At 32.6% G+C, this 13,143-nt stretch overlaps 1 protein-coding gene across 1 annotated transcript; it reads right to left on the bottom strand.

The window, feature by feature from the left end:
• Positions 1-899: 899 nt before the first annotated feature.
• Positions 900-1,826, bottom strand: LOC102002686 (olfactory receptor 141-like). The gene has a single exon (XM_005363483.1). The coding sequence runs from the start codon at positions 1,824-1,826 to the stop codon at positions 900-902; it is 927 nt and encodes a 308-aa protein (XP_005363540.1).
• Positions 1,827-13,143: the final 11,317 nt, after the last annotated feature.

Raw genomic sequence — 13,143 nt, 5'->3', positions numbered from 1 at the left:
TTAGAGAAATAGTCTTTTAAAATGCAGTTAGTTATAATGAAGTCTTTTTTCAGGTGTTAATCCAATATACTTATTATCCTCCTAAGGAAAGATAAGGAAAAAATGTGTATCTAATGGAAAACAAAAATGAAGACAAGAAAGCAACCTACAAAAAAATCTGTAATAATCTATATGGAAATGACTAAAAGCTGTTTAATTTTGCAGACTTTTGGTTTTAGCTATCTAACATCCAGACATAGAAAAAAAACAAAGATTTCTTTTCATTTGGTTAGTTTTTTTGGCTTGTTTTTATTTTGTTTGTTTGTTTTTTTATTTTATTTCTCTTTTTTTGCATAAGCCAGTTACTGTATGGTGTGTTATAATAATAGTCCTATCAAACTACTACAATCATTATAACAGATTTGTCACATTTTTAGATATATAAATATCATACTGAATGCTGAATGTGATCATTATTTTAATTTTTAAAATGAATACATAATAACAATAATTTGAAATATCGATTAATAATGTAAAATATTGGAATTTTACATTCCTTAAATATTAAACCCTGAAGTGATGGAGATGGTCAGTTTGTAAAGTATTTGCTGTGTAAGGTCAGGGATATGAGTTTGTATTCTTAGAAAACAGTAACACCAAAGGTGATAACATGCATGTGTAATCACAGTGCTTCTAATCTGAGATGGGTGATGGAGATAGGGAGAATTACCTCTAATTTTGGAGGTCAGCTCACATGGTATAATCTGTGACAGGCAACAATGATTTTATGTTTGAATGTATTACTAGAGACTGATGAAAACTACAATGAAAAATATGTAGGAAACTATATCAAACTACTTATTAAGAACATATCACTAAGAGACACTGAAAAATTAGTTTATTTTTTTTAAATTTAATGCTTAATATGGAAATTTTCTCAAAACTCTCCTCATAGCCTCTTTTACATCCTTGTTCCTGAGACTGTAGATGACGGGGTTGAGCATGGGAATCCCAATGCTGTAAAATGTTGACACTATCATATCGTACTCCTTGGAGTAGCTGGAACTGGGTCTTACATACATGAAGAGGCTTGTGCCATATAAAATGGAAACAGCAGTGAGGTGAGCTCCACATGTGGAGAACACTTTCCTCCTCCCTTCAGCTGAATTCATCTTTAGAATTGTCAAGAAGATGAAAGCATAGGAGATCAGAATGACCAGGATGGTGATGAGTTCTATGGAACTCACAAAGAAGAAGAGCAGGAGCTCATTTACATACGTGTCAGAGCAGGAAATGGCAAGTAGAGGAGGTATATCACAAAATATGTGTGTAATTTCATTGGAACGACAGAAAGATAGGCTGAACGTGGCCACTGTGTGGATAACAGCATGCAGAATCCCACCAGCATAGGAAGCAATGATGAGTGACACATAGACTCTAGGAGACATGCTCACTGTGTACATAAGCGGGCTGTGAATGGCTACATAGCGATCATAAGCCATTGCTGCTAAAAGAAAGCATTCTGTCGTTCCAAATGTAACAGCAAAGAACATCTGTGTTGCACAACCGTGGAATGAAATGACTTTACTTTCTGACATAAAATCTACTAACATATTTGGCGTGATATCTGAGGAATAGCAGGCATCCACAGAAGACAACGCACTGAGGAGGCAGTACATGGGGTTGTGGAGTTGTGGATCTCCAATGACTAATATAATTAGTCCTACATTTCCTATTAGAGTAAAAAGGTATATCGCTAAAAAGAGGAAAAAGAGAATGATCTGCAGTTCGGTGTTGTCGGTGAGTCCCTTGAGAATAAATGTGTTAGCTTCTGTGATGTTTTTCATGTCGAATCTTATGAAGCAATATTGAAGAGACTCAGTTTACTGTGCATAGAACTATAAAAAAAAACAGATAGTAGTGTGAGTCAATGAACATAGACTATTTGTATACTCAGTGTTCTAGGAGAAAATGTCTACATAATGGTATATTCATATATGCCATTTACATTAAATTAAAAAGAAGACACCGCTGTTTAATATTGTGGAGATGGACACACTACTTAAAGATCTATTTGCACAATGCAATCACCATCAGAATCACCATCAAAATTTGAACAGCATTCTTCACAGATGATAATAAAAAAATCAATCCTAAATTCAAATAGAGCAAAAAAGTCTCTATCTCAACAATACAAAACTGTTCTCCAAGAAAACAATTGTAACATTATCACAACACCTGATATCACACTATATGACACAACTATAAGATCAAAAGACAGTTTGTACCACTGTAAACTAAATATATTAACCAATTTAATAGAATGAGAAACATAAAAATACATATATACATTTATATCTACATAATATACTTATATGTATACATGTATATATTTACAAGCATAGAAATATCTGTACATATATATATATATATTACTATAGCATTTTAAGAAAAATGTCAAAACAGAAAAAGAAACAATCTCTTTAATAGGTGAAGATGAAGAAATTGGACATTCACATATAGAATGAAATTAGATGCAGATCTTTCACTTGCTCAAAAATATTATTTTAAATGCATCAATTATTATAATATAATAAATGGATTATTGAAAAATATTAGGAAAATACAAGGTAAATACTACAAGAAACAGGCAAAACATTCTGAAAAGAACTCTTCTAGCATAGAATATAATTATTGCAACTGAGAAATAGAATTATTAGATCTTAAATAATTGTGTTCAGCAATGGAAATAGTTATCAGAATAAAAGGAAAAGCTTTATATTGGTTCATTATCTGTCACAGAAGAGATTATGAATGACTATAAATTATACCAAAATTCCATAATGAAATGGCAATGAATCAATCCTTCCATACAAAAAGTGGGCCAAAGAGCTGAATAGATCTTAAAACAAGAAAACTAATTGACCAAGAAGTGTTTAAAACTCTGCTTAACATTCTTAGGTAGGAAGGGAAATTGATTTGAGATTCTATCTCAGCCCAGTCATATGGCTATTAACAAGAAAATTAGCAAATATTGGAGAAAAATTACTTAAAATATCTAGTGGGTATAGAGACACATGTAACCGCTGTGGAAATTTGGATGATGTTTCTGAAAAAAAAAATGAATGTTGACAACCACATGATCAAATCTTTACCCCTCTTAAAAATATCAATGTCTTTGAATAGTTAAACTATGTCACATTGAAAGGCCAAGTAGAATGACTAAATTAAGTAGTAAAATTTTAAGAGTTACTGAAACATACCAAATGGTTTGATAAATCAAGATTAATATGACATAAACTTCTGCAGTGATATATGCTAATTTTGAAATTATCTAATATTTTGTCACAAAAAAAGTATTAAAATATCAATAAATATGTAAGCATTTTTTAAAGGTAGATATTCAAAGCTTCAACTATCCAAAAATATTTTGATTATTAATATATATTACAATATTATTATATCAGAATTAGATTTAAAATATTTTGAACACTATATTCTATTTATTAATTTTATTCTCTCTTGATTTTTGGATTATTTATTGAAGAATATAATTTTTAAAATATGTGATATGTTGTTATTATCAACAACAAAACCCCTGAGCACAGACCACCACAATTTAATTTTTTACATTATAATGAGTTCCATTTGATTTTAGTTAATAAAATTGTAAATATTGTACAGTTGGGACATTGAGCTGCATCCATCCTAAGATAGGTCTATACATAGAAAAATACACAGGGAAGGGACTGGGATTTATAAAAATAAAAACAACCAATTTTTGAAGCATTTGAAAATGTTAATTATGGATTGTCTTATCCATTTTCTGTCATCCTGGTGCTGTAAGGCTGAAGCAGTAATATTATTGATAATTTTTAGATATTATTAAGAATATATAGATTTGTCAGTATATTGAGTTGCAGGTTAATAACTGTGGCATACAAATACAAGACCAATAATTAAAAGTACTATAAACCATTATCAAACAGTCAGCCTTGAAAACATGCATATATACTGAGTAGACTGTACTTGTGTATATAGGAATATATGTGTGTGTATACATACACATACACATGTGTATGAATAGCAATAAATACAATAAGAGGTCATAAATTCAAAAAAGAGAAAGGGAGCGGAGGTTATTTTTGAGGGTTATGAGCAGGAAAACGGGAAAAGAAATGATATAATTTCAAAAAAATTTCAAAGTATTACTGCCTACATCTGTAAAACACAACTTTAATAGGGAACAGAAAACATAATTGCTTCATTACACAAATTACATAAAATTTCTCATCATTCACAGAGGAATTAAAGAAAACATTATTGTTGTTATGTTTGTGTTTCTTAGTATTATTGTTGCCAGTAAAACATTAGAAGTAGTTAACCAAAGATGCTTACGTATTATAAGAGTATTGATATTTTATTCATGAAAGCATAAGTTCACCTGACAAAAGATAAATTCATTTTAAACTTTCTAACCATTAATGCTGTTGCTGCTCATTCTTTTTAATGTTCTGTCTTCTTTGAAGGAATAAAAACAGATATTATTAAACAGCAAGGTTTCTTATTTGTACCCAAGTTTATAATCAATGTTTGGTGTCTTTTATATTTTCTAAAAGGTCTTACTTTTCACTCCTTAAAAGAAATTTGATATAAATGAGATATGGATTAATACATTTTATTAACCTATGAAATATTCAGTAATTAAAGGGTTTCACACTATGTAAAATAGCCAAAATTATGGAACAAAAACTTCTGATCTATACTGTAATCCTCAAAAATGTTCTGCAAGTGACCTAAAATTTCTCTTACCTGTGGATCCAGGAAATTCATGTTTATTGTACCAACAATATGGTTCATTTATAATATTTTTATCTACTAAAACACCTGCTGATGATGCCCCAGGAGATGATCCATGGGGAATATACACCAATTAGCTTCTGGTTAAAAATACCAACATGATGACGTATTTCATAATAAAATGCTTAATATTTTAGAAAACAACACAGTTGTCATTATAATTAATATTTTAAAATATAGAAAGTTACCAGGTGTCTAATTTTGAATGGTAACTTAGAATATTGGATTATTAGCAAGGATATCTTAAGAAATGGGAAAATCTATGACATAGACGTGCTAATGTGTTGTAAAATTCACTTTACTGATACTTGATTTCTTCACACTGTGAAATTCTTAATGTTGCAATCAAATGGCAATTATGGCAAGGTAAAATAATGTAAAAATCATTTTTCTTTTATATCTGAAGAAGGCCTTTAGGATTTTTAAAATGCAATATTTTATTCTATTGAAATTATAACTTAAACTATTTCATATAAACCAAGTATTGATATTAAGATTAATAGTAGATTAATATATTAAGTAATTAGAAAACTGTAACCTTTAAAAAGGGGGAAAATATGAAATTCTTCTTCATAAATCACAAAATAATGTTAGAACTATAAAAACACCAAATCTACAACATAGAAATAAAGAAAGGAAAGTAAACGCACCTCAAATTCACAGAACACACAATATAATGAAAATTTAAATTTTTAGAAAAAAGGGCTTTATCCAATACCAAGAGACATACAAAATATTAAACAAAGAAGAGTAAAAAATAATCTCCCCACAGCATAGAGCTGTCAAAATAAAAGTACTGGAGAAACATAGAGATACCAAGTCTTAGATAAAGTCAGTCTCATCAGAATAAAAGTGTATTTGTAAATGAAGACTTAAAAAGCTATAGGGATTTGGCGCAGTATTTTTCAAGTTGTGAACGATCACAGACACCACAGTCTGGTTTCCTGTCCATTGGTGAGACAGGAGTATTGAAATCTCCTACTATTAGAGTGTGGGGTTTGATGTATGCTTTCAGTTCTAGTAATGTTTCTTTTACATATGTGGGTGCTTTTCTATTAGGGGCGTAGATATTCAGGATTGAGATGAATTGTTCCTGGTATGAGTATAAAGTGTTTTTCTCTATCTCCTCTGATTGCTTTTAGTTTGAAATCAATTTTGTTAGATATTAGTATAGCCACACCCACTTGTTTCTTTGGTCCATTTGATTGGAAAATCTTGTCCCAACCCTTTACTCTGAGGTAGTATCTATCTTTGAGTTTGAGGTGTGTTTCTTGTAAACAGCAGAATGTTGGATTCCGTTTTTGTATTCATCCTCTTAACCTGTGCCTTTTTATAGGTGAATTGAGTCCATTGATATTAAGTGATATTAATGACCAGTGGTTGTTAACACTGGTTATTTTTTCTGCAACACATGGGCACAGGAGACCACTTCCTGTGTATAATCCCAGTAGCACAGACAAGAGCAACAGTGAATAAATGGGACCTTCTGAAACTGAGAAGTTTCTGTAAAGCAAAGGACACTGTCATTAAGACAAAAAGGCATCCTAGTGAATGGAAGATCTTCACCAACCCAAAGGACATTAAGCTCCTAGTTCGCAAGCCTAGAGAAGCCAAATAACAAGGGGAACACAAAGAAAAACATGTAGATCCTCCTGAAAATTGGAAGCAAACAAAATTGCCCGGCAAAAGTTGGGAGTATGGGGGTGGGAGAAGGGGTGGGGGTGGGTTTGAGGAAAGAGGAGTGGGGGAAAGAGAAGGGAGAAAGGAAAGCCTGGAGAAAGCTTGGAGGAGTGGGAGGGTGGAGATGGAGGAAGGACTGATATAGGAGCAGGGAAGATGTTATCTACATTAAGGCAACCATTTTAGGGTTGGCAAGAGACTTGGCTCTAGAAGGGATCCCAGGTGTCCACGGGGATGTCCTGAGCTAGGACCTTGGGCAGTAGAGCAGAGGGTGTCTGAACTTTCTTGCCCCACTATCACACTGATGATTATCTTGAATATCACCATAGAATTTTCGTCTGGCGACGGATGGAGATAGAGGCAGGGACCCTCATCAGAGCAATGGAGTGAGCCCCCAAGGTCCAGTTGAAGAGCAGAAGGAGAAAGAAGATGAGCAAGGAAGTCTGGACCACGAGGGGTTAGTTAGTCCACCCACAGAGACAGTGGGACTGATCTAATGGGAGCTCACCAAATCCAGCGGGACCCGGACTGAATGAGCATGCAATCAAACCAGACTCTCTGAATGTGGCTGACAATAGGGGCTGACTGAGAAGCCATTGATAAAGGCACTGGGACTGTTTCTACTGCATGTACTGGCTTTTTGGGACCCTAGTCTATTTGGATGCACAGCTTCCTAGGTCTGGGTGTGTGTGGGGGGGGAGGGGCTTGGACTTCCCACAGGACAGGGTTCTCTGCCTTCTCTTAAGGAGGAAGTGGAAGGGTGGAGGTTGAGTGGGGGAGCAGTAAGGGAATGGGAAAAGGGGAAGAAGTGTAAATTTTTTAATGGAAAAATAAATAAATAAATTTTAAAAATGTAATGTATAATTAAGATATACAGGTTAATAGTCATCTATAATAAAGCTTGTAGTCATTGTTAATTGGGTTTTCTAGATGTATAGAAATATATTCAAACCTTTCAACGACTAACAGAATATCTCATTTTAAATGTATTAAGAACTTAGGACTTTTCCAGACAATGAGACAAATCTGTTTCTGGAAGTACCAATTTACTTCATGAGAAGGATGGACAACAAAGAGGCTCCTTATGGAGTTGTAAGCCATTTGGGCAAGAAACTGCTTGCATGGACTGCTTGATATTATGCTATATGAAATAGACATGCAAGACCTACAAAAAATTACTGCTGAACTTGTCTAAAGGTGAGATAGTCCTTCAAGGTTCTTGATTCATGAAATAACTGCAAGACATTTTGCATGTCACAGAAGAAAGCATCTAATGAACTTTGCCACTACAAGGCAAAACTGATCTTCAAATTTCCTGCTTCTTGGGAAAGTCTGCTGAATACTATGGGCCTGTAAGCTAAAGATAGATGTTCCAGTGTTACAAAAGAACTTTGTATGACTGTCCATGCAGCGAGATGTCTCTATCCATTCTAGAGTTTCGGAAGTTGCTTACAATACACATCCTGTTAACTTAGGTAATATTATATCATTCTGGATAATTTGATCGAGTTAAAGAATAAATACTTATCATTATAGTTTTCCTTAGTTATGATAACAGTGAGGGTTGACTGAGAAGCCAAGGACAATGGCACTGGGTTTTGATTCTACTGCATGTACTGGCTTTGTCAGAGTCTAGTCTGTTTGGATGCTCACCTTCCTAGACATGGATGGAGGGGGGGGGAGGACCTTGGTCGTCCTACAGGGCAAGGAACCCTGACTGCTCTTTGGACTGGAGAGGGAGAGGGAGGGGAAGTAGGGGAGGGAGGGACATGGGAGGAGGGGAGGAGGTGGAAATTTTTAATAAAAAACAGAAAAAGAAGATAAAGTAGATATAAATATTGTAACTGTAATTCTTGCATATGTAATTTTATTATGAAAAAGTTAAAACCTTTTTATTTAAGCAGAAAAGGTAAGATGATGTGAGAAGTACTTCTGTATATGTGTTGCTTTTATTGGTTAATGAATAAGCAAGCAGTTTAGGCCTATGGCAGGGCAGAGTAGAGCTAGGTGGGAAAACTAAACTGAATGCTGGAGAAAGAAGGCAGAGTCAAAGAGACACCATGTAGCTTCAGAAGGAGATAGATGTGTCCTGGCACCTTTCTGGTAAACCATGAGTCTCATGATAATACACAGACATAGAAATGGGTTAATTTAATATGTAAGGGCTAGCTAGAAATACACTTAAGTTATTGGCCAAGCTGTATTGCAATTAATATAGTTTCTGTGTGATGATTTTGGATCTTGGTGACTTAGAAACACATACACATTGAGCAAATCTCAATCTCCCTATTTAAAAATGGTGACAACAAAGGCAATTAGATTTTCCTTATTCATATGAACTTTGAACTATGCAGGATTACCAAATTTTCACTGCATAAAGCTTTTTAATATGCATGTAATTCACCTATATTCATCTTATTTCACATACTATATTATATCTAAACACTATAGAACTAGTTTATGATTTATTTTTCTTCTGTTATCTATGCTTTCTATAATCTGTTTTTAAATATTCCTACTAGATTAGTGCCATTATTAGAAATAGTAATTTAAAAAAAATTACAGACTTTTGTCATTTCTGACCTTAAATTTGCCATATACTACTTCATGTTTTATGGGCTCTTATTTCTTTTCCATTCATTTAGTATGTGGTTTTACCTTTCTTTTATGTTCATTTTTACTGTAATTTAGAAAACTTCTAATATCTGTTTTTGTTGATGACAGAAATCAATAGTATTTTTAATATTATAGATAATATCTAAATGGAGAAGAATCTTATATTTTAAATAAAATAAGTAGTAAACTAACTTTTTCACAGGAGAGGTAACAAAAAGTTATGGGGCTATATAGATACAACCTCCAATCAATATGAAAGGTTAGACTTTTTACAAAATTTGATCATATTGTTATGTACTATTCTTCATGTGTGAACAACTTGAAGTTATGACTCCTTAGACAATCATGCCATGCTTTCTTTTGCATGTGTTTGTCTATTACCATAAACATGAAGTTTTTTATTGATTTTTTGTCATCCAGTATATTGTAATTATATTTTTTTCATTTACCCATCCCTAAACACAAACTTAAAATTCTGCAAAGTACCATGAAAAACATTGTTCTTGGTACAAAAATATTAACATATGAATTCATATAAATTGTCTCTTATCATAAAGACATACTTCAAAGTTATACAATGCATCAAACTGGGTAATGCAAATTTTATTTATTCTTATTCTTTTATCCTTTGTTTCAGATGCTTATTTACTTCTACCTTCTCTTTATATTGAAAGTAGATTTCTTTCATAAAACATAATCTGGTCAATCTTTCCCCATTCTTAATCCTTCCCATATCTTCCTGGCCATGACACTCCATTTCTTTCTCTCACTAGGAAAAATTGCAGGAAACAATGATAGCAACACAAACAGAATTGAACAAAACAAACATTAAAATTGACTAAAAAAAGCACAAGAAACACATCACACACAGAGAAACACACATTCATTCACACAGAAAGTTAGAAATCATAAAATACGAGCAAATATCTAGAAATCAAAAAACAAGACATGCCCAGTGAGAACATGAGACAAAAACATCATTCCTTCAAAAGCATCATTGAGTTTATGTTAAATTGGCTTTCTTTTCTTTGATAAGAATGGGCCCTGCACTTAAGTGTGGTTTGTATAGCAAGTGACACACTGTTGAAAAAAGTTTATTTTCCCTTTGTGAGTTGTTAATTGGAGGTAGCTTGTGAGTTAAGAGTGGGGACTTCTGTACATTAGCCCTAACTGAACTAAGACCCTGTCTGACTGTTTTTCACTGTGAGAAAGAAGAAAAGGAGATTCTTATGTATCTTGATTCACTTAATTCTGAAATTACTTTTCCTGAGGTTTCTTCAGAAAGAATGAATATTTCAGAATTTTAGAATATAGTTTACTTGTGTGGTGAATGGAGTTACTTTTACAGGAATCATACACTTAATCAAAATATCTGAGGACAATATAATTTATAAGAAGGATATTAATTGATAATGATCAGATAAAATAATCTGCAGACTTTAGAACAACATACAAACTGTGACAAACAGACTACCTTCACATGTTCTCTACAATAGATAAAAAGTTACAGGCTCTGAGAGAAGGAAATAAATTTTCTTTTTTGTTAGCTAACTGATAAGTTGTCAGAGCTAACTAATAAGATATCCAAGTAGTCATCTCTGGGTCATGTGCATAAAAATAATACTGAAGGTACTCAATAAGCCATATAAGTTATAAAGTAATTAAAGAAATATTTGAGACCAGTTATAGACACAGAAAAAATCATAGAAGGGAAAGGAAATCCTGGAATAGAGTACTTATGTATGAAATTCTAATACAAACTAACTCAAAGTAAAAATACTGAAGAAAATGAGAGTTGAGTATTAGTTAAGATTGTCTTTCTATGCAAATTTTACTCCAGAAGGCATTGAGTTCATCCACTCACCTTGAGAAAGGGTTATTTGATCTCTATCTTGTCTTTATCCTTCCTCCTCTCTTGAATTATTTTTGCTATTACACTATAATTTCTTTTTCTGCCACTACTTAGAAAATGGAAATTTTTCCTTTCCTTTAGGACTAGTTTTTACTTAGTTCATCAGAATTTTACAGTTATATATTTTTATTTTAATAATAGTAACTCTCTCCTTCTCTATCCCAACCTCATTCTTCAACCTGGATAATATATTTCTCTTTCCAAATAAAAACTTTTGACAATTCAAATTAGTTTGTTTTCATATTTCACGTGTAAGTGAAAACATGTGAATTTGTTCCTAGTCTGCTTAATTTCACTTAACATAATGTTCTCTGTTTCTACCAATTTTTTAGCAACCAATAGTATTTATTCATCAAATTTTCTAAGAATACTGAGTTTTGTATATGAGACAATTTTTCTTTATTCCTCTGTTGATGATATCTAGGCATCTTCTAACCTTTGGTTATTGTGATTAGTGATATGAATATGGTTATCTCTAAAGTACAGTGTCTTTCCTTTCTTTAGTAATATGTAATTGTGTGTGTGTGTGTGTGTGTGTGTGTGTGTGTATCTATTTTAGTTGTATTATAAGGAACTTTTCCTCTTGTTTTTTGGGAACCAACTTAAGAAGTCCTAACATGGATTCAGTGATGTATATTCCATCAACACACACACACATACTCACAGACACACACCACATACACACACATGTATTAGTATTGGACTTCATCCTTCAATGCTTTCAATGATGTTTCATGTCACAGTCATTTTCAATTAATAAGATTGATTCTCAATATATATTTTCTTTGCATTTTTCTCCTGATGTTAAAAATATGTGTGTGTGCTTTTAAGTCAATTGAGTTTTTTTGTGAATTGTCTATTCTACTCACTTGCTCATTTATGGATTTCTCTTATATAACCACAGAACTGAAAATTTATGTCTTACTGAGAGTCATATTTTGAAAGGCCCTCACCTATCAAAACAAAACAAGAACTAGAAATATCAGTTGAATGCGAATAATTCCTGTGTACAAGATGACCATAAAGAATGTTCCTGCCTCAATTGATATGACAGATTTTGTTGACTCCCAATTGAAGGCCTCACACTCTTTAAGGGGTGGCTACGGGGTGTAAGGAAGAAGAGTAAGCAAGGAGGGAGAGGTAACTGGGTTTGATATGCAAAGTAAAAGAAGATTGTTTAAAAAATAATTAAAAGGTTGGTTTTACTTTTTGATTTTATGAAAGTGTATCTTCTGAATTTCAGGAATGTTTTATCTTCTTAGGAAATGTGCTCCTATATAGAGAAACAATAGAAAATCTGGGCACATGGACATTGTGATATGCTCTTCCTTGCCTGTCATCATTTGATCATAATTATTAGTCCATTCACAAATATTCTTCTGTACATTCTTCATAAAATATAAAGAAAGGCATATAAGTACTCATGTTATATAAAATGCTCTATAAAACAATATTGCTTTTCTCTAGCTGAACAGTCTTCCCAATTTTATTTTCAAATATATAAAAACTAATGTTGCCAAAACAAACATTCCTCCTTTGTGATTAATAATCCACACTCATATGTACTCTACTAGATATTGATCAGAGTCAGTGGCATATGTCATTTCATGTAGGTCTTGTAAGCATTCCAAAAATATATTTGATATCACTACTTACTAAAGAAAACAGTATACAAAATTAAATTTTTCCATGTATATCTCTTAAGACTGACTTCCATATTAAAACCTAGCTTTTATGGCTGCAGTCTCCGATTTTAAGCATAGAATGAAGGAAAAAACAGGCATTCCTTCTGACAGTTGTGCTATTCATTCTATAGACCATTCTGTAAGAATTATTCTAGGTCTTAAGTAAGCCATAAGACACAGTAAAGAAGAAAAAGGAATTTCTTATTCCAAGTCCTGAGACTAAAGATAGCTCAGAGGTTAATTACTGCTCTTGTAGAGTGTTATATATAGCTCTCATTATACAGGTGGCAGCACATAACCATTCATAACTTCAAAAACATGGTGAATCCCATGGACATGGAGGGAGCTACAGGAGTGTAATATATAGACATGTAGGCAAAACATTCAAAATTGAAAAAAAGAAAAAGGCAG

Source organism: Microtus ochrogaster, linkage group LG9, assembly GCF_000317375.1.
Source record: "Microtus ochrogaster isolate Prairie Vole_2 linkage group LG9, MicOch1.0, whole genome shotgun sequence".
Lineage (NCBI taxonomy): Eukaryota > Metazoa > Chordata > Mammalia > Rodentia > Cricetidae > Microtus > Microtus ochrogaster.
The sequence above is the reverse complement of the archived record's forward strand: the minus strand, read 5'-3'. Positions and strand labels throughout refer to the sequence as shown.

Bases quoted from the DNA above. Each gene is read 5' to 3' on its own strand.
- LOC102002686 (XM_005363483.1), bottom strand. From the start codon at position 1,826: ATGAAAAACATCACAGAAGCTAACACATTTATTCTCAAGGGACTCACC.